Here is a 23,808-nt window from a genome sequence, read left to right on the forward strand (position 1 = left end):
AATGCGAAGCTGTTTCAAGTCCGCAGTTTGCACGACGAATTGACATGACAGTTCGCAGTTGTGACATGACGGCCACTGTAAAGTTTACTTAAATCATTGAAGCCGTGAATATCCATCTAATTTTAAGAAGCCTGGCCTAAGTAAAGCCTGACCAGTAATATATGATCATCATTCATTCATTGGAACTAAATTTTTCATACTAAATTAACCTGTCACTCTATACATGAGACTAACAACACCCTACTGACAATGATCGGGCTTTAATTACAGAGTATAGAAACAACTTATATCTTATAATATTATTTGTTCAGTAAAGTATCACACGTGCCAAAATTAAACGCAGCGGAAAGGGCCTGAAAATTTAAAGAAACAAGACGCGACATGCAGGTAGATGTAGACGTTCCACGGAGTGGTCGTTTTGCGAACAAGTCGTTTTGATACTAAGCTATTCTGAGACGAAGGCCTTTTACTCGTTAGTCGTTTTGCTACCATGCTATTATGAGATATAGGCTTTTTGATACTGTGGTCGTTTTGCGTTCTGGACCTCATGCTAAACAGGTCATTTTGAGATTCAGTCGTTTTGATAGTAACCCTAGGTAGGTACTTAATGTAATTTCCTAGATTCAACGGCCATTAGTTGATCACTGCACGCCACAATTGATCACTGCTTAATCGACGTGGCACTTATAAAGGCTCATAATAACAATAAATAATAAGAAGCGCCTGAAATTATTTTAGTTGAATAAACGTACAACAGTTATTTGTGCTAAGTGTTTATTGCAGACACACTTGCGATAGCAATACCTTATGGAGCAGAACCTAGCCTAAATCTAACCTAATGAGTCATTTAAATAAAGGAAAAACTTAGCAGTGCCGGATTGTTTACATTTTGCATTTATGGTATTCTCAAATGTCTAAAAACACTTTATGTATTTGGTTTAAAGGAAAAGGTTGTTTAAGGTTTAGGGTTGCAGCTTTTAGTTCTTGCGTTGCGTTGTGGTTGCCCTAATTATAATATCGTCCATTAACTCTTGAGGATCAAAGAATATAATCGACACATACTTTATTTAGCCGTAGCTGTTTCTTTTGGGAATTGCACCCGGCACTGCTAACGGAATACATGAAAAATATCTCCCGATCTTGAGCGAAAACAGCAGTGTTGAGATCATTTACTGATATCTAATCTTTTTAGACCTTAAAACTTGGACCTGAAGTTAGAAAGACCCATATTTCTGGACCTGAACGTGAATCCTTCCCCGATTTTAGTTGTGCTGTTATCGGCGTTGTTCCTTGTTGTTTTCGAGGGTTCAACCTGCAATAGAAGATGTAGGAATCAACGTTTTAACTATACAATGTTCTGTACTCTACTCTCATCAGTCTTGTCGTATGCTAATAATGCCCATGAAAATGACGATGACAAAGTTCTCCTTTGACTACAGTACTGTTCAATCTATCCTGTGCAAGTGTGCAACGTCTTCAAAACCTGGCCTGTTTCTCCACTTACACTACTAATATTCGACCCACAGAAGTGAGTCATTGAACTCAAAATGTCCATGAAAATGACGAAGATCAAGCTAAATGTTCTCTTCTCTTTTACGACCATTTTACGACCCCCAACGTGATCCAAGCCAAGCTAATGCCCATGTTCCCAATGGAGATATTATTATTATAGATAAGTACATGCATAGGTGGTAACTAAGATGACTGACCTGTGTCACGTCTCCAATAACCGGCCTCTTCCTCCACTTATACCGCCAGTACTCTACCCGCAGCGTGATACAAGCCAGACCAATGACCATGAAAATGACGATGAACACGCCACCGATGTTCTGGATGTATTCGACTCAGAGCAATACACACCACGCTCATGAAAATGTCGATGACCGAGCTAAATTCTCGACTCTTTTATGAGAGTATTGTAAAGAAAATAACCAACCTGTGTGACATCTCCAATAATTGGCCTCTTCCTCCACTTATACCACCAATATTCGACGCCCAACGTGATACAAGCCAAGCCAATGCCCATGAAAATGACGATGAAAACGCCACCGATGTTTTGGATGGAGATGCCGTCGGACTGGTCCTCTTGCTTCTCGCATTTCATGGCTTCGGGGTTGTTGTTCCACCAGTTCTCTTTGAGCTTCTCCAGTTTGCGTTTGTTTAGGAGTTGGAGGATTCTGGAAAAGTTTTTACTTTTATACTTGTATCTATACTTATATATCACGTATCGCCGCGTCAAACGCCTGAATTTAGAATCCGTATGTTTCTAGTCAAAATGGTAAATACCTACTGAAGCGATGCATGATGCAACCAACGGACTATCTGCTAAGTATTTTAAATTATATACGTTACATACCCATCGCCACCGTAGCAGCGTTAGGCTATACTAGTGGTGGACAAACTTTATTAATGGGGAGCAAGATAGATTAAGAAAATTAAGAGGAGGGTCAAAATTGCAGCAAATATGTATTTTGATTTACGATTATCGTGGGCCAATGCCATATACTAATTATTTCATAGAACCGGTGGCGGGCCGGATAAAATCCTTTCGCGGGCCGGAGCTGGCCCGCGGGCCGTACTTTGCCCACCACTGGGATGTTGTACCGTGGCTTGTATGGAAAATGGGCGTTGTCACAGTTAATTTCCTTCATAAAATGAGTGACAGATTAACGTTCTAATAGCTACTTAAATGCTGCAACGACAGCAACGCAATTTATAAAGGAATTGTAATTGTACAGTAACATCGCCCATTTCCCATGCTGCAACGCTGCGCCAACAACACTGTAGAATCAGACTAAGGTAATTTGACAGCGATTCTGTCCGCCCAGACAGTGCCAGTGTTATTTTAAACGTCAAACTTCTATGAAATTATGACGTTTACTTATTAGCACTTGCACAGGCTGGGCTATCGAAATCGCTGCCAACGAAGCTTGGTCTGACTCTAGCAGTAAAGCTGATGTTGTGACGCCAATCGGACTTCGCCATTATGAAATTGACGCCTAAATTCAGAATGTCTATTTCTTTTGTCAGCATGCAAAGTCCCATTTTCCGTATTAGGTAGTTATGGCAGTATCCACATGGTAGGTATTCAGTCAAATAGTGTTAATGGGATTTGGAATTCCCATTTTTCATAGAATGTAGTGGCAGAACTCACACAGGGTGGAAACGAAAGTCAACAACATCAATCAAGTCCGTCACGCCCAGTGGTGTTATACTGCTTTGACCTAATCTAGGCCTATGCAATACATACTTACACAAGTTTATGGTACCTGTGTTGAGTTTGGCAAGAGTGCTATAAAATGCATCTTGCAAGTCGCATAATATTAACATGGAATCATTATATGATTTAATAATCAGTTAACCTACTACTAGTTGCTTAACGCGACTTGGGAATGGTGTGAGTAACATCGCACACATGAGTTTATTTTTCTACATGAGCTGACGCTGTTGACGGATTTTTTTCTGGTCTATGGACACCACGCTACTGTAAGGCCAAGTTATCATGCCAAGTGCTACGTCAAGTATAGAGGTCATAGGGATCTGTATGCATGCCAAGATTGAGCAAAGTTAGCGTTGTCAGAGTCTAGACTTTAACGTGACGAGCACATATTTCGGAGAGACGAGTAATACCTAGGTACAGAAGAGGTTCTACTCTCTCTGAAACGCAATCATAAAAGATTTAGATTTATTTATTTCATAACATTATTAATCATAAATGTTAATGTTTAATGTTTCAGTATAATGTTTTTTAAGCTAATCTACAATATGAATTTATATCATGATTGTATACTTATATTATATTCAAATGTGAATACAAATAAAATCATCAACGAATATCAATAATTTGCATAAGTAATTAGTAATTACGGAAAAATTACAATATGGTTACTTCTTCTTTATCTATCGTATCGTAGGTAATTATCGTCAAATTAATTGAAACGCGAATGCATGGCGAGTGAAGCTCAAATGTCTAATTGACAGTTTTTTCTACTCGCCAATAGATGTCGCTACTCGCTACGTTCTACATTCGACTGTACCGAAACATACTCAGCTTTTATAATAAAAGTTTTATGACGAAATGTAAATAGAATATCACAAATTGTTTGACCTTAACCTTACCCTATTATGAAACGACTTATTCATGAACATTATCGTACAAGTTAATATACCTACGGTCATCTACGATGTGATTGTGTAAACAATACTTTTACAGTACATATGGGGCTACTTTATAGCACTAGTGCGAGAAGTAGCATATTACGTTACTGTGTCGAACATTTAAAGGGCCATATGTACTGTAAAACGTTGTACGATACATGTGCGAATAGGTAATTCGCAACTCGTGTCGATTTAAAACACTCCCTTCGGTCGTGTTTTAATTTATCGCCACTCGTTTCGAATTTCCTATTTTTCGCACTTGTATCGTAATGTACTATAATAAGCTAATCTATATGCGTTTATATTATTATACTTTCGATATCATATACTTCAATAATGAAGCCAACTTCAAAGAAAAGTCAGCAATTTTAGGGTTTTAAGACCAAAAGATAATTTTATATTCATACTAGCATGACATTTACGATTTTATGTATTAGGTATGTTCTATGTAATCTGTGTGATACACAAAACAATCTGCCCCGACTATGCTTGAGCTAATATTACCTGACCTCCCTACCTGATCAAATATCGACTAGATGGCGCCAGCATAGCTTCCGACGGTCCAAGCCTTGGTCGGAGTGCAATACAATTTGGTTGCCAACCACCACGGTTTGAAACCAAGGTCGCAGTGGTCGGAAGCCGCGTTGCAGACCAATTGTAGAAAAAATTATCTAAGCTAACTTTGATTGAAGATTTGGAAGAGTCATTCTAAACGTCATGTTTTCATATAAATTTTACGTTTTTATTTTCAGTTTGTTTTAGCAAATGCCGTGAAGAGTCGACTTAGCCCGACTCTAAAGGCTTCTGGCTAAGGAATGTCTCGAATATTCGCAATCGTATATAAGAATATTCGCATCATTTTAGACATCCGCACCGACATTTGGATTCGCATCGAATGTTTTGCAAATGCGAATGTGTGCAGGTCGTGTCCTGTCTCCCGACTCGCGTATGGGCAGTGCGCGCAAACTATTTTCATGTACTTAGGTAATGCATTTTGACCAGTAGACAGTATTTTTCAACACTTCATAACATCCCGTTCTAAAATGTATTACCTATGTATAATGTATTATGTACTAACAGATTTGTATCTAAGTAGGAATGATAATAACTACTACATATTCCTAACATTCGTATTCGTATTTGGATATTCGCATTCTTGCTTTTATTTCCCACCAACCAAAGAGTCCAGCCAAAGAGCCACCTTACCTTTTTTAATTGATAAAAGGTAAGCATTTGACCCAAAGATTTCAAAAGTAAAGATAGGCCCGTTCATATAATTCGAGCCGAACATTCTCGTTTGGAGTGCCTAGGTGGAATGCTACAATGCGATAGGTTGATGAATTCGCCTCACTAGTTGCGTTAGACTGCATGATTGGCTCGAATTCGTGCATGGCACTCAAAGATGACACCGCTGTACTGTCTAGTACGTAGTACTACGTCTTTACGAAGTAATATAAATATATAAGTCAATGATTTGACCACAATCACAACCACTTTCAACAACCAACAAGCAACCTAAAAGCGCATGCCGTTTGTTGCATTGCATGGTCATATAGAAATCATGTATACTGGTTATACACATACGATGCGTTCGGAAATCATTATTAATGCCAGCTCGAGTCACCTTATCGACAATTTGCATACAGCATTGACCGCATTGACATATATCTAAGGACGCGCCTTACGCTTACAGCGGTGTCACGCACACGAATTAGAGCTAATCGGCAGCCTAACGCCACAACGCGATTGGTTGATGAGTTCACATCACGCGCGCAAATGATCGCAGCTAATTGCGTTAGACTGAACTATCACCATACTTACTGCCCGTAAGGCCCGTCCTTAGATATATGTCAATGATTAACCGTTATTTAGCCCTCATGTCGGTCGCTTACGTAGTCAACGATAACAAATAAATAAACGTAAGTACACAACTATGCATACAAACGTCCTTAGCTATGTATTCAGGGACGTAAGTAGTAAATGTACGATAAGGCAAGTTAGGCAAGTAGGTATACCTAAGTGATATTTTTATCATGGAAATTATTACGGCGCTGTTCATAAACGGATTGTCAGATCTAAAGACCTCCATAGACCATGCAAAAAATTTCGGTTTTTTACATATTGGTAATGGCAATATAAGTACTACCTAAATACCTAACTAAGTGGAATGAATTCAATCGATCGATCAAATTATCGCAGCAATGAATCGATAATCGCATGCGATTTGTTGTAACGAGAGTGGAACCCTTAAATAATTCAATTCAATTCAATTCAATACTTTATTTCCAAGAATATGGTACATACACTGTTGGTTAGTAGAATGTATTAGATCAGCATATTCTGCCGGCATGCATCGGCGTAGAAATATTTACATGAGGAGTTAAATTAAACATTAAAATTCAAAGTCAGTATAAGATTAGTAAAATTAATTAACAATTCATAATAAATATCCATTTAAAAATTCATCAACAGAGTAATAACATTTACCAAGCACAAGCAACCACTGAAACATTTTTTTTTTCAAATTGACATGCCGGTAGAGTTTTGAGGTCATCTGGGACTCTATTAAATATTTTAACAGCCATAGACAGTGTAGTCAAGCACTTAGATGAGGGCAGGTGCTGCTTGGGAGTATTTTTAGACCTCTCAAAAGCTTTCGACACTGTCTCTACTCCTATCCTCTTGAGAAAATTAGAAGCACTTGGCATACGTGGAATCGCCTTGAACTGGTTCTCTAGTTACTTGACTGGCAGGGGGCAGCGCGTTAAAATCGGTAGTATAGTCAGTGAGCCAATGCCTGTGTCATTTGGGGTTCCCCAGGGCAGCATCTTAGGCCCAACGCTGTTCATCGCATATATAAACGATATTTTGTCTCTCAATCTTTCAAATAGTGAAGTATTTTGCTACGCAGATGACACTGCCATAATCTTTTATGGTCACTCTTGGGACCAGGTCAAAGACGTATCAACGCTAAGTCTCCAAAAGCTGTCCCAGTGGCTGGACCAAAATATTTTGACTCTGAATCCAGACAAGACCAAATTCTTGTGCTTCCATAAATCTGCATCTTCAAGCCCCCCTCCATCAATGACCAACCTTAAAATCCATTCTATAAACTGTGATGTTTACTCTCCCCTTTCACCCTGCTCATGCCTCTGTGACAGTATCAACAAAGCTAACTCTTTAAGATACTTAGGGGTAGAAATAGACGAGAAACTTAATTTTAAAAAGCACATCGCGATAACAGCGGGCAGGGTTCGAAAACTTATTTATACAATGAAACTACTAAGAGCGGCTACAGATGGACAAACTCTTAAAATGGTATATCTGGCATTATGTCAGTCTATTTTAGATTATTGCATTCTTGCGTGGGGTGGCTGTGCTAAGTCCACTTTAATAGACTTGGAAAGAGCTCAAAGGGCTGTTCTTAAGGTTTCCTTACTTAGACCCCGTCGATATCCTACACATGCTCTCTATAGTGAAGCTCAAGTATTGTCAGTTAGAAAATTATTCATTTTACGTGTTGCCATGCTCATGCACAGAAATACTAGCCAGACTAGATCTAATCTGATAAATATGGTACAGAAAAGAATATTCCAAGTCCCGAAACCACGCGTTAAATCTGCTTTTGCTAAACGGTTTAAAGCATTTCTGTTTCCGCACATATATAACAAATTACTCAAAACCTGCAATATAAAAGATTGTCGGTTAAGTCAAGTCAAAATGCAAATCCAGTCTCTTCTGGTATCCTGGAGTTATGACGAATGTGAAGACATTTTGAAAGTTATAAGGTAGCAGCAGATAGTAACCTCGGTTGGTATCTGATCCCAAGAGAACAAATTCCCTCGTAGGGCTGCATCTCCTTGTTATGATTTAATGCGTGCGCAAAAACACACACACACACACACACACACACACACACACACACACTCACACACACACACACACTAATCTTTGTATTTCATATCTAGATTAAATATTAAAATATATATTAACTTGTGCACCTTTATGCTCAAGCAAATGCAAGTAACAAAAGAAAAAAAAAAAAAAAAAAAAAAAAAAAAAAGAAAAAAAAAAAAATGTTTGTAACGACGGTAACCACGATACAGGCTTTGCCTAGTGTGGGGACCATCGTTAATCTTAGGCTTTAACATTAAGATTTTAAACCTTTACTGTAAAAGGAATATCCTGTGGCTGCAGCGTAAAATGGAAATAAATAATTTTTCAATAATTTTTCAATTTTTCAAAATCTCTCCAGAGTAGCGCTAGGGTAGCTAAGAACCTAGGCGTTATTGACGGAGCGAAGTGCGCTGTCTATGATTAGATTTTTTTCTCAAGTATTTTAGGTATTGTAGCGCCACCTATTTGTGGTTTTTTTCGGACACTGTTTGGTATATGGAGAATTTGTTCCTTTCCATAATCGTCACGGAAATCAGAAAAAACTGACAGACTGATATGTCTGTCTGTCACATTTCTGATCCGTCTGCGGTGGCCCTGAGATGATGTTTAGTCCTTACAACGTTCAGCTTGACCTCATTTGTATTTTATTATTACATTTAGTTTTTTTTTTTTTTTATATTGCAAGCATTTGACTTGGCTTTATCAAATTCCTATGAAAATTTGATGTACAAACAGTGCCTATTAGTACGATTAGACGGCAAATCCGACTCAAGTCATCACGTAAACAATTGTGATGTCTCTACGTAAACTATAAATAAAATCAAATTATATCCATTATTCTTTTTTCTTATTGATAAATAAAAATAATAAGCCTCAAATAGACAATTGGCATTCATACAACTGTCAACACTTTTCTCACGGTTGACGTTGGCGTATAATAAATTCATATAATTTACCCTGTATAATATAGAAGTGTTAAGTGTTTTAAACGATTTATACATCAATTTATAAATAAATAAATTATCGGTCGCCGTGCGTCTGAGCTCAATGCTTTTTACCCGATACCCAATTGACTTTGAGAACGAGTTTTGTTTATAATCAACATATTTATTTATTACCTAAGCCGTGTCAAAGACTAGTTTATTAAACCTGCTTGCTTTTTAATAACGCATACAGGTCACATTGGGATTAAGGCTAGTTTCCGGCAAACGAGCTTTAAGCTAGGGATTATGTTATAAAGTATGACGCAAGCGTTAGTACGGTCCGGGTCCAGACCGACGCGTCCGCGTTCCGACACTTCACCTTCAGTTTTCTAGCTCGTCTCTGACCATCTGGAGGTCGCAGCTTGTCACCTATCTGACATATGTAGCATTACTCAGCTATTTAAGGAACCTTGTACATGTACCTATGTTCTATGTAAGAAAATACTCACGCGCGAAACTGATCTTGCAGCGGTGAGCCCTGCTACACAGCGACGGCGTGAGAACTCGTCTCGGACCATCTGAATGTCACAGCTGATCAATACGTATTATGATAGAAGTGACAAGAACGCACACACTTGTCAACGTGACGTAGTATCAAATATCGGTGGCATGGCATATTCCTAGCCTAGCTATTTAAGGAATGTGACATGTGACATCCTGAGAATGTTGTATGTTGAAATTGTTGGAAGATAGCTATACATACGCGTTATTAAACTGGTCCTTCAAAGACGAGCTCTGTTGAGAAGTAATGCCGTACGGTTTCCGAGAGAACTCGTCGCCGACCACCTGTAGATCGCAGTAACTGACAGCCATAGTTTTATGATAAAAGAGAGAATAAACTTACGCATTGTTAAACTGATCCTTCAGCGGTGAGCCCTGCTGAACAGCAATGGCGTACGGTTTCCGAGAGAACTCGTCTCCGACCATCTGAAGGTCGCAGCTGGTGAGTACATAGTAACGCACGTCGGTAGCATCGCCCAGCCATGCGAAGCCTTCGCTGGAGCTCTCAGAGTCGCGAACCTGGCCAAAATATATGGAATTAGGTGCGGCTTCATAATTTTATCCATTGATATCATCTGTCAAACGAGCATAGGACACAAATGACACAATGAGTACCTAAACAAATTGTTTAACGCTTTTAACCCGGGAAACACAAGCGCACGACTGGCACGAGATCGGAATTAAAAAGAAAAAGATTAATAAGGTTGTCTATCAGGCTTAGACTGATTCTTGAGCGAGTGACTTTGAACTTCGAAAAATTCTTAAGGTCTCTGATTCTTCAAAAGGCAATAAAGCACATTTTCCTGTACTTGTCGCTTACGGGGTACCTAGTGTCAAACCAATTCCACGTCCTCAATCAGTAACACAAATAAAATCTTGTAAAACAAAAGATGGGGGCTTAAAAGGTATCCCTATAATACGTACTCTTTGGACTGCTTCTCCAGCGGAATTTTATAATGCCATCGTCCTTCGTCGCCTGCCATATTTTGCTGCATTTGTCGCTTACGAGGTAGTTCCAGAGACTGCTAACTTCGCTCGCTCCACGTCACTCAATAGTTCATTACACACAAATAAAACTTGTGAAACAAAAAATGGGCATTTAAAATGTATCCCTATAATACGTACCCTCTGGATTGCTTCTTCGATGGAATTTGGTAATCCAGCTTCCTTCATCGCCTGCCACATTTTGCTGTATTTGTCGCTGACGGGGTAGTCCCAGACTGCTAACTTCGCTCGCTCTACGTCGCTCAGGCTGTCGTTGAGGCTCATTTCTTTCCATATTCTGAATAAAATGTTAAATTAATAGATATTTCAATATATATCGTAGATGAAGACGTTTTAAACTTTAGATGCAACCCACAGAATTATAAATTATAAAACCCGAGCATGTGTCAATGCAAAACACTCCCAAGTGCCGCCAGAAAATTACACAAAGCCCCTTTTCTTTTTCCCTTAAAATCCTATGTTTCCTTTTTTCTTTCATTGTCTAAATTTAAAAATAACTACAAACCTTCTAATTGCTCAAATTCTCGAAAGTGTTTTTGTGCCTACTACTTAATCCAATCATCCTGAAATAAATACATCCAAATTTTTTACCCATAACGAAAACAACGGCTCAAATGTACCACCAAAATACCCGTATATTTTAATACTTAAGTCATATCGTCAAGCTAAAAGAACAAGGTGACTGACCGATAACCCGATACTAATAATTCTCCGGAAACGCCTCATAAACACATGGGCAAATATTACGAGATCACGTCAAGCAAGAACGTCTGAAAGACGAACATTCATTCGGAATAATGAACAAGCCGCTCAAAGTTTTTAAATAATATTATGTAATGAAATATGAACTGTTCAATAATAAAATATTCTTATACCTTTAAACGAGCAATTCTTGTATATATATATTTCTGTGATCTCGGAAACGGCTCTAACGATTTCGCTGAAATTTGGTATATGGGGGTTTTTTAGGGGTATACAATCTATCTAGATTAGTCGTATGTTTGGGAAAACGCGTGTTTTCGAGTTTTCATGCGTTTTTCTTACGACGCAGAATATGGTCGCTAATGTCGTGTTACCGGCCACTGTCCGTCTGGTCCAGCGGGTTAAGACTCGGACTGCTAAACGAGTGTTACGGGTTCGAATCTCGCCCGGTGACTACCTTTTTTTTATATGTTCAAGTTTAAATATATTTTTTTAATTTTTATTGTTTTAGACAAGTTTAATTTAGTAAAAAAATGTAGATAAGTTTATCACCGATACACCATCATATTACAATAAATAGTTATAACCGAGCAATGCTCGGTCGCCCAGGTACTATGTAGTTATAGGCAATAACATTACTATTTCTCATAGGTATCTTAGTAAGAGCAGTGGCGGGACCAACATACCTAATATAGGCGCGGTATACAAGAGCTGTTTTTTTTTCAGTAATTCAGAGCCTCAATTTCTATAAATTCATATGTATATTGTCTATGGCAATAGATTTTTTGTAGAGAATCCGGTGTATTTTTGTTAATTTCAGCCATATATGGGGCGCTATAGAACCGGATTCTTAAGCTGGTGGTTTTTTAGTAAATTAGGATCATAATTTCGAAGAAAAATCAGGTCTCTCAGGCTTATCCAATGGATATTTTTGGCACGTCTGAAAATATCGATACGGACAAAGTGCCAAAAATATGTATACGCTACACCAGGGGTTCCCAAAGTGTGCGCCGCGGCGCCCTGGTGCGCCGTAGAAAGTAAAGAGGGGCGCCGTGAGTTCTATCATTATACGAAACCACAAATATTCGCGGGTACCTATTTGAGCGCTCGCATCGGCAAATAATATAGCGTCGTGTCACTCTTTTTCGACCGTGATTTTAAATTTACAAGGGCGCCGTTGCAAAATACTAAACTTGTAACTGCGCCGCATGTTGAAAAAGATTGGGAACCCCTGCGCTACACTAATATATAGGCCATAAAGTCGTGTATACATATTTTTGGCACTACGATCGTGCCAAAAATATGTCGATTGAGTTAGTATTCAGACGTGACTGTACAACTATACCAACTCAACCGTTATATATATTGTGTGATTCACGAAGACGCGTGCCTTTAGTCGTATTGTCCTGTTAATAAAGGTTAGATTTGACAAATCTGCGTGTCATCGTGGATAGATACACACACACAGCTAAATATGTTTTGTACTAAATACAAAATATATGTAGGTACTTATTTTAGTGTGCTCAATGCTCATAACTTCTATATCATATCATATCATATGCCTAGTTAGTTAAATCTAATCTCATAAATACATACTTTAGTAAAATCAACAAATTATCTCGAGACCCATTATTATGCAAATAAATGATATTTAATTGTAGGTACGGTCTTTTAAGATCAGCCACATACAGTCGCAGTCACATATAGTAGGGGCCGAGATGTTCTTCACAAAGCCTCTAGAGTTAGACCAGTAGGCAGCGATTTTGGCAGCCCAGCCTATGCAAGTGTTATTTTAAACGTCATACTTCTATGAAATTATGACTTTACTTAACACTTGCTCAGGTCGGGCTATCAAAATCGCTGCCAACTTATCTTGGTCTGACTCTATTATCAAGACGTTTAAGTGCATGTTCAGATATATTTGAATACTTTCACCGCTCCGCTATATTTGTTGGCGACTGTACACAAAATACGACATGTATATAGATTGACATTTACACTGAGAACACTTCAGTTTTTTTTTTTAATTCTTAATTTATTTATTTTTACTTATTTGATTCTGCTGCGACTCTGTAATGTGGTAAGGAGGTGGTGCGATATCTATGCTCTGGCAAGCCAAAATGCAGGCACGAAGGGTCGAAGAAGCGAATTTTTCTACTGAAAAAGTTGACTTGCCAGACTTCCCACAGTAAGCTCAATAAGGCTTGTGTTGAGGGTAATTGAATGAATAGAATGAATAGAGCTTTATTAATTCCATACAGATTGACTTAAATTAAATTACATATAAATATTACCATTGATAATTGATTCCTTCATGCTAAGTACAATAATTAATAATACATTTAAACAAAATTTAAAGGAAAAATATCAATAACATGCAATAATTTAATTATTTGTGAATAAAATTAATATTTTAAGAATCCTATTATTATTATTGTGTATTACATTATTATTTTTATTTATTTATATTATTTTAAATCTGTGTGGACCCCCTTCGGGTAAAAGCCTCCTCCAAAGAAATCCAGGTTGTTCTATTTCTCGCTACTTGTATCCACCCTTTTCCAGCTACCTTCTCTATTTCGTCGGCCCACCTAGCGCGTGGTCGGGCTTTTGCTCTGGTGCCTCTAGGACCGGTCCACTCTACTGCTCTTTTTGTCCACCTATCGTCGCTGTATCTAGCTACGTGGCCTGCCCACTTCCATTTTCTTTGCAGGCAAAATGTTAAGGCGTCATGAAGTTTGGTTTTGTTACGTATGTCTGTGTTCTTGACTCTGTCCTTTAACTTTATATTAAGGTAGCTTCTTTCCATTCGTCTCTGGGGGGTCTGGATTTTATTTTGAGTCTTGCGATCGTAGGTCCAAGTTTGGCAGCCATAGGTGAGGCATGGCAAAATGTCCGAGTCCATAACAATTTTTTTCGATGATAGCGGGATACTATTCGATTTGAGTACTTCTTTATGGGACCAATATTTCTTCCACGTTATGGCTATTCTTCTGTCTACTTCTTCTATATTCATCTCTTTTTTAAAGGATATTTGTTTGCCTAGGTAGACATAGCTTTCTACATATTCGACAGACGTGTTGTATATCAAGATAGGGTTTTTATAATGGTTAGTCATGATTTTTGTCTTATCGAGGTTAATTTCTAGCCCTATTTTTGTACTAGCTTGGTATAAGTCATTCATCATAAGTTGTAACTGAGGAGGAGGGTAATTAGACAACGATATATATAATATATAAATATTTATAAATACTTAAATACATAGAAAACACCCATGACTCAGGAACAAATATGCATGCTCGTCACACGAATAAATGCCCTTACCAGGATTTGAACCCGGGACCATCAGCTTCGTAGGCAGGGTCACTACCCACTAGGCCAAACCGGTCGTCATATAATATTTAAGAATAATGTAAGATTTCATAAAAATAAACTCGTATGTAATGTTTATTTCAGTAATACTGCAGACATGCGTCGCACTAATTAGCATTACAAATTATCTGTTATTTTCACACCGAAGTCTCGCGTCTGTCGGAAATGTCAGACGGCCTACCATGAACGCAGAAATTTGCAATTTGCGGGCATCTTTCTCTTTTACTTCAATTAAGGCGTAATTAGAGTGACAGAGAAAGATGTCCGCAATTTACGAACTTCGGTGTTCGCAGTAGGTCCACTATTCATTGTTCTTTAAAGGGGATAAAACATTACTTACTGAAACAAAAAGTAATTGCTATGGGGTTTCAATAAGTCTACTGTACTTTTTAATTTTCAATAACTTTTTTGACTTTCCTTTTCCGATGCTATAATATACACAAAAGGGAAGCGTGGAAAAGTTGGGCCTTTTTCTGTAGATACCATTCATTTTTTTGAGTTAGGTATAAGATTTTATCGTATCTTGAAGAGCATCGTATCTTGCTCCCCGAACCGCGGTTTCCCAACCCTTGCACTAGAACTAGATGATAGACAAAGAATTTCGTACATGTGCCCGCCGTTTTCTATCTCTATCACACGCACATACTTATATTGCTTTCCCGCTCGCACAGTGGCAGGTAGGAAATGTACGCAATTCTTTATGGTTAGTGTCTTTACTTTATTATAAGTTAAACGGACTCAAAGCACAGTATAATAGTCTCAATCTCAAAGCTCGCCTGTTTAAATTTGTCATGGCCTCTGCAAACGGCATTGCACCGATAATCGCATGTGATTTGCAATTCTTAAATTAATAGAATTTTTGAATTAAATGCTGAAGGATTCGTTCCAGGAATTATCTAAAATCCCATGTCAATCATGTCATTTGTTGCAAGTTGACTATTTATACCTCGGCATACAATGTACAGTCAGCGTCAAATACTTTGTAGCAACCAAAGTAGTCAAATAGTTCGGTACACCATATATTAAGTATGGTGTACCGAACTATTTGGCCACTTTGACTGCTACAAATTATTTGACGCTGACTGTACCTATGGTATCAAATGAAGCCTATTTTTCCTAGAAAACTCTAAGGCAATTGAGAGAAGGATTGTGACGTCATGAGAATCACAATGAAGTAGGCGGGTTAGTAAAGCGTTAGGCGTTAGTAACGCGACGATGTCATTTTGTTAAGTAAACGTCAATTTAATTGAAGAGGTTGACATGATGTCACAGTCGCAAATAACTACGTTACGTATAAATATAGGAATTACGAGGTTCATAATCATAAGTTAGTATAATTTTCGGTTTAATGTTGTTGATTAAAATAGTTGGGATGACGTATGTTGTTCTAAGAATGTTAAGCTTCTGTCACACTAGCGGCGGAACACGGGTGAGAGGCGAAGTAAAAAACGTTTTTTTTATACCACGTCGCTGGCAAACAAGCATACGGCCTGCCTGATGGTAAGCAGTCACCGTAGCCTATGGACGCCTGCAACTCCAGAGGTGTTACATGCGCGTTGCCGACCCTTTAAAAACCTGTACACTCCTTTTTTGAAGAACCCAATACTGATTCCCAGTTAAGTTTGAATAAGACCTTGGCAAGACGGATTCCGTCAACATTTTATTCAGGTTTTTTTGGTCTAAAGCTCTGGTTTCCTAGGATAGCGGTGCCGTCATATAGCGGCCCTAATACAGCGGTGAATGACGTCACTAAGAACGATGTGTATGTAAACAAAATGACGCGGTTTCCTAAAGGGCGGTGATTGAAGGAACATTATTTTTGCGTCCGTAATATTACGGCCGCTATATGACGGCACCCTGCTATCCTAGGAAACCAGAGCTTTATAGAACGAGCAGGTTTTGCCGCCGGAATTTCGAATTAAAATTATCTATCTGCATTCATGTCACTCGAGTTTAGCAACAGCTGAATTTTGGTATTCGTAGTACCTACCCTCGCTAGCCTTTAAGACGAGTAAGTGGAAAACCCGTGCAAAATCGCCTTTCCATACAAACGTAGTCCTCTTTTTCCTCTCTGGATATTAACATTATTGAAAATATTTTTATACAATTCGATTTATTTTAATCATAGCTATGCCCAACCGTTTGATTGATTTCGATCAAATTGTATAAAAATATTTTCCAGTGTCAATATCCAGGGAGGAAAATGAGGACTACGTTACTCCCTTATGTTTTTTTTTGCAAAATACGTCTTCGCAGCGGGCCCGTTGAGCGGGGCGGTATCTTGTATTGCTAGGACAGGTCGGCCAGGGATTCGATGGAGATAATGGGACACGATCAAGAACGCACTCCGTGTATTAATGACATCTGTAGAAGTACGTAGCCCTAGATTTTCATGGCGTTTCTTAGTTATCTGGTAGATACACCAAATCGCCGGAAATCCTAAGATGTAAAGCAATTGGCAACTCGTCAAAAATGTGTGATTATCTAATAACTACAGAATACTTACTCATTAAACCTGACTCATCACAGCGGAGCCGTTCAGCGGACGTACTACTGTATCTTGTACTGCTTCGACGGATCGGCCAGGGATTCGATGGTCGTAACTACATTTAGTTACGCCGCCAAGAACACGGCCAAATTAACCATGTATAATACTTACTTGCGAATACTAGATAATACTTACTCATAAAACCTGACTTCGATATGCGCCATGCGTTCGAAATACGTCATCGCAGCAGACCCATTCAGTGGGGCGTACTGTATCTTGTATTGCTTTGACAGGTCGTCCAGGGATTCGATGGGCGTATCCAAGCGAGACACAGTCAGGAACGCGGCCAAGTTTGCCGTATATGATGCTATGATGATGAACCTGAAATGTTACAGAGCGGTTGAAAAAATAGTTTTTTCAACGCTTTCGTACGCGAGGTTAATAATAATATGTAATTCGTCCTGAAGGAGTTTTATAATGGGACAAACCCCGAAATCAGGAAAAACCGGTCATAGATTTTTTTTAGATCTAACTAGCCAAAAAGGATTGTATTTTTATCACGATCCAGTAGTCATCCCGCGGCCCGATAATGTAAAAATTCTCTAAATGCTTATAATTTAGCTTATTCTATAGGTACAGGCTTGTGGAGAAATAATCTACGGTATCTCTGACTTTTTATCACAATAAAAAATAAATATGTTAAAAATGTATAGAATAAGTGATCTCATTTATAATTAAGTTTCCATATTGTACGCCTCTCTGAGGCAGGAAATGAAGATCGTCGTGGAGAAAATGATTTTAAGGTTTCAGATTGTTTATCAGAATAAAAAATACCTAAATATATAACTTTGTAATAAAATAAGTAGAATAATTAATCTCATTTAGATTTAAGTTTCCATATTGTACGCCTCTCTAAGGCACGACATGAATACCGTTTAACATTAGAATAACATCTCTGTAACTCATGACCAACAACAAATACCTGTGAGTTTTGATTGAGATATTATGCAAATAAAGAATAAATTAATTTTGATTGATTTATTTATTGATACATCGAACTATTTGTATGTTTTTACAAAATGCATAGATGTTTAGAATAATACGGAAGTGCTCCACCAGCTTAAGGTACGAAGTCACAAATAGGTGCAAAAACATTTCGACACAAACCGTCAAAGTGATATGCAAACAATATTGAACTATCTTGACCATTCGCATAGTCACGTTAGCGTAAACATTTGTTGGTACTTGTTATACTTGTAACGTTATAAATATCATATAGGTAAGTGTAAATATGATTACTACTATGTAAATCTATTTAGACATAGAAAATAATTATACAGATACATAGGTACAGTAAAACATGGCATCATTGACATACCTTACGACGTACGACGGGCCTTACGGGCACTTAGATTTAGTTTGTAAGAAATTTTAAAATACTTATGTATATTTTAATATTTACTTATAATTAGGGGTGAACTGAAAATCAGCGCTGTGACAGCCAGTCTGTAACACAGCAAATGCTGAGTCTATCCCTTTTGTCACACTATTGTTTACGTAATTTGGATAGACTTAAGAAATTATGTTGATTTAATTGTTGCTCTCCTATTCAACGTGTCTATTTGTTTTTCTTTTATCGTCTTTGTATTCTTGTATGTGTGTGAAAATAAATAATTATTTTTCTTATCAGAATGGTGCCAGTTCAGTGACGTCACTCATAGGTTCGTTTATAGGTTTAAATTTATTTATAGGTCCGGCATTTTCTGTCTTTTCCGGACATTCACCTGTTGGGCGTGGTCGATTTAAAAATTCATGGGCTTCTGACATTTCCTAGCGCTTAAACTTGCTTGGTAGGTTGCTTCGTTTGGTACTGAACCGAAGCATAATTTATGGGTACGGTACATATAACAGGTAGGTAATTGGTAAATAAACCTATATAGGATGGCCGGATGGAATAGCTCTAGGTGATCTAAGTGACACCAAGTGTTAACTAAGTCATTCAACTAGAAAATAAATAATAGTGTATCTAATCTAAGTTTCATTCGTAAAATGTAGAAATTTACTTTGTGAATTAGACGGTTCATTCATTATCATTCAAACGATTATTTATTATTAGACACGTATAATACGCAATCTACAATCACATCCCGCTGCACGCTGGCACTATGACCGGCTCTTAATTTTTACGACATCGAACGCGTGCAAGGTAATAAACAACAAATTAGTTAATTAAAACAGTACATTGCACAGATTTCGTAGCTCATAAGTCGCTAGCCGTCATAAATTCTAATTTGACCCATATCCCAAGCTACTACGGTTTAATTTTAACAGAACACAAGCCAGGTACTAAAAAGCGACATGCTCAACCAAATATCAACCTTGATTGCATGCGGTTAAAGTATATTTTAGCTATGTCATGTCTAGCTAAAAATATTTTTTTAATTGTATTTTTTAAATGGCATTTACCCAAACAGCCACCAAGTAGCAGCTAGCAGTCGACCAGAGAGGTTTTTCGGCGCCTCCCCACCTCCTTGCGGAGTCAGTGATGTCATGCAGAACCATAGACACTCCTTTAGGTTGAATTCGCGCTTTTCTTCGTCGTCTTTGTATTTTTCGCGGTTATTTTGATAGCTGTATGGACTCCATTTGTCGAAGACCCACATTAGAAAACTGGAATTGTATATAGGTTATTATCAAGTAAATTGGGACAATTAATGTCGATATAAACTTAGTTCAAACCCCCTAGTGTAAATTTATTCGATAGCGTGAGTAGCGTGACGTGACATACGCGTTTGCGTTAAGACTAATTTTGTGCGGGATTTAGAAACAGCGTGCCAAGCGGGACGTTTTGGAAACTCAAAATCCTATACTAAATGAGACTTAACGCAAACGCGTACGTCATCACGATATCGAATAAATTTACACTAGGGGTACAGTACTGTAGAGTAGAGCACACGATTATGGCGATAGCTCTACACGACTACCTAATCCCGTATTAAGCTATCTGACAGCATCCCATTCATTCCGTTCTTAGATACGCAAGCACCGAATAAAGATAAGGGAATATTAAGTGCATGATAAGTTATTCTTCTTCTGACATAGTCGGTTAGCCTTCATTGTTCAATTGCTCGCTTATTTCAAATTGGTTGGCTGGTCAGTAAACCTCGAAATCCATAAAACTTAAGAGTTATGAATCATAAACCGTTTTAGTGTTTTACCTTAAGTAATGGAAGATAGACAGGTCGCCGTTTGACCTCGTTCCACAAAATCAGATAAGAAATTATGGAAGCAAGTGTACGCTCGCCTATCGATCGTTACCAATTGTAATAAACGTATAAATGTCACGGATGACCAGCCATAACCAATTTAACTCACGCGACGGTACAAGTTCACTCCTCCAAGATCGTTTGGTATTTATCAAGAAATCGGCTATTAAATATGGTGTGCTTAATCAAACAACTTTACCTTGCAAACAGGTTTTCGCGAGCTTACCTAGTAAAGAAATATGCAGCCAGTATGGACAGCCAGACATCGTCCTCCAAAACCGTTAAGAATTTGAAAAGAGAAGTCGGTGTTCGGGGCAGTTTCATTAGGATAGTGATACCGACTAAATCATAGTAAGGAACGGTGAAATCTACAACATTTTCTCGCTCCGCCATCACGGATAATGATGTCAGTCCTATGTCGGCTCGCTTTTCGACGAGTTCCTTGATAATTCCATTCCAGTTGCCATTTTCGTCCATAGTGCCGAAGTTACCGTCGGGCACAAGCGTTATTTCATAGTCGAATTTGACGATTTGGCGAATCTCCTCGATGAGATCGATACAATAGCCTTTGAAACCTTTTGGGGCTTCGTCATCCCTTATAATGAACGGCTTTTGCTAATAACAACAACAACTAAACTTACAAGGGTATAACTGAAATATAACGCTATAGAAAAAGTGCACATATCTACTCTAGAGTATAGTTATATAAAAGGATGTGCAATTGTGCATCTCGCACTTTTCCCAGTCAGATTTAGAAAGTGCGCCTACGATAGAATAGAAAGATATTCAGAATTCGCAAAAATCGTTCAATATTTCACAAATGTCAACACTCACATGTATATAGCGATTAATGAACCGATGTAAGCAAAGAAATTATGACGAGATTGTTTACACAGCTGTTCGAGATTTTTATCAAAAGACGAAAACATTGAGAACAAGAACAATGAGCGAAGTTCACCCACCTCTACTGTGACCACTCTATACACGAGTTGGGCCGAATAATCGCTCATATTTTGGGGGTCGGTAAGCGACAGTGGGTTAGAAAGCCCGGCCTTCCAGGAACCTAAGTTCCGGCTGCCTATAGAGGCGCCGTCTTTCACAGTAACTGCCGACAAATCTGTGTTAAATTCCATGTAACTTCTGCCATTCATCGGGTCGTCCTCGGGTATAAAGAAAGGAGCGTACGTCGGTGTTTCTTTTATCTGGAAAGTTTGCATTGTAAATAATGTGGCATGTCATAAACAGAGCACGTATTGTTTCTAGGCCAGGTAGCAGCAACCACCGTTAGACTAAGTACCTCGTGAAAAGCCGTCTTCAGATCCAAGGTCCGATTCGGAGTATTCTTGCCGTCGTAATCGTCACAACTAATATATCTCATATCATTTGGCCATTTGCCAGAATCCAGCAGTGATCTGGAAAATCATAAAACGGAGTCATGGAATATACCGCTCTATAATTAGACTCTACCTACATTGCACGTGGTTTGCTAATTTTACGTGATTAGGTACACAAGCACTGAAATAGGGAGTTTATTACTTGACTGTTAGGAATGTTCTCAGTGAGAGGTCGAAGTAGAATGCGGAGGTGATCTCAGGTTCTCCGTTCATGCTGTACGTAGTTTTGATCTTTCCTAGGCGATCCCGGCTTTTTGCGTCAGGAGTCGGCTTCATATACACAATAGTTGCGTCTTTGCAACCGCAGCTAATATCTCCTTTATCCAGCGTCAAGGCGAACCACGCAGTTTTCCTCCCAAAATACTGGTTTTCATCGGCTGCATCGAGAACATTTTTTATAGTCCGTAGACTACCAACGACGAAGAAATTGACTATATCGAGCTCCCGTAAACTTCTTAGTTGAGTTTTGATTTCGTCTCTGTTAAAACTTTTGACCGGCGTAATGACATGTCTAGTGGGGATGTTTTGTAGAAGTGATTTGTATTTATGATCCATCACTGAAAAAAAAACCGTACATGAGGCAACACTTAATTCAGGGGGAAGCCCAAAAAAACCTTGAAAACATACCAAAGAACTCGTCAAAGATAATAGCAGCGTTAGTAATGTCTTGCTTTGTAACTATGGCTCTTATGGACTCGGGTAGAATGTCCGCCGGCGGCATCACTTGCAAGAGGAACTTGGTCTGATTGGCATCGAGGTTCCGCCACTGGCGCAGGTCGCCAGCCTGGCCGAATGAACCAGAAATGGTGGGCAGGCCCAGTGCCGCGGTGAACGACTTTATGGTCTCTGAGCCTACACCGGTCATGGTAAAATCTAGGACAACGTGAGGCGTTTTCTTGGCCGACAACATGTCATTGTATTTTCTGCAAACTACAACCAAAAACTGTATAACTATCCGGAATTAATAGTAATAAGTTAAATATTGATCCTTCGAATGGGTGTATTCCCATCTGGCCTCACCAGGCACAGGTGGGAATGATTTGTATGTAGCACCTATTGTATGACGGTGGTCACGTGGGCCGGGCACAGATGAGAATACACCTTCGAATGTACAGTCAGCGTCAAATACTTCGTAGCAGTCAAGCCAGTCAAAGTATACTAAATATATGGTATACCGAACTATTTGGCTACTTTGACTGCTACGAAGTATTTGACGCTGACTGTACTTATTATTTTTCAAAGAGCATGGGACGGTGACAGATGTCATCTCAATACAATATTCATCTCTTACCCATGCTGTTCGAAAATACTAGTTTGAAAGTTAAAAATTGTTTGAAATAGAGTGAAGTGTGAAAATCACTAAGAGACGATGTAGAAAATTGCGACTACAAAAGATGTAAACCTGTCTAACCTTACCATTTTCTAAGAAAGCTTTAGCATCAGTCCTGTTTCCAACCACAATGACGGGATCAACCGCCAGCCCCAAAGTCGGATTCCGCCGCACATACTCTTTCGCCACTTCAAACGACTTCTCAGCCAACGCGTTATTTTCCTCATTGATAAGCACTGAAATATTTTTAGTCGAGAAAGGTTAACATAACATACCTACACTATTTAGATAAACCGTTCGCGGTTGATGTAACTACATAGTATTTCAAATGAAATGCCACAAAATTTCCACTTACAAACGTTTATATTCTGCGTCGTCTGAGAAAATGAATCTGGCACGAACAGAAATAGAAGCAAGATGGTGAGTGAAGACATTCTGATAATATATAGCTAATGTTATTTTATTTTAAACATGCCGATCCCCAGTCCGAGCCCGCCCGCCTGCTGGTTCCCTCGCGGCCGACTGGGTCGAGTCCGCGTCGCATCACACGTGTACATTTGTTGTACGGTGAGTAACCACGGCGATGCCTGCCCTTGGTCAGACCCTCATTATTGATGATGTCTGTGCCATCACTGTTTGTATTTCGATGTCGCAACTAATAGTAATGACCAGTCAATGTATATACATGTACTTTGTATCTAGTGGCATACAT

The 23,808-nt window shown here is 38.6% G+C and overlaps 1 protein-coding gene across 1 annotated transcript; it reads right to left on the reverse strand.

Annotated features, from left to right (window-relative positions):
• Positions 1 to 757: 757 nt before the first annotated feature.
• LOC133522678 (ionotropic receptor 25a) lies at positions 758 to 23,634 on the reverse strand. The gene is made up of 13 exons (XM_061858080.1): positions 23,452 to 23,634; positions 23,183 to 23,332; positions 22,394 to 22,696; positions 21,909 to 22,323; positions 21,670 to 21,784; positions 21,335 to 21,574; positions 20,599 to 20,987; positions 19,573 to 19,776; positions 17,302 to 17,487; positions 10,665 to 10,821; positions 9,883 to 10,058; positions 1,937 to 2,177; positions 758 to 1,312 (listed from the first exon to the last, which is right to left on the reverse strand). Exons 1-13 carry the CDS (start codon positions 23,528 to 23,530, stop codon positions 1,196 to 1,198), a joined length of 2,772 nt encoding a protein of 923 aa, XP_061714064.1. The 5' UTR covers positions 23,531 to 23,634; the 3' UTR covers positions 758 to 1,195.
• Between the last annotated feature and the right edge of the window lie 174 nt (positions 23,635 to 23,808).

The sequence above is a fragment of the Cydia pomonella genome, chromosome 11 (genome assembly GCF_033807575.1).
Source record: "Cydia pomonella isolate Wapato2018A chromosome 11, ilCydPomo1, whole genome shotgun sequence".
Taxonomy (NCBI): Eukaryota; Metazoa; Arthropoda; class Insecta; order Lepidoptera; family Tortricidae; genus Cydia; species Cydia pomonella.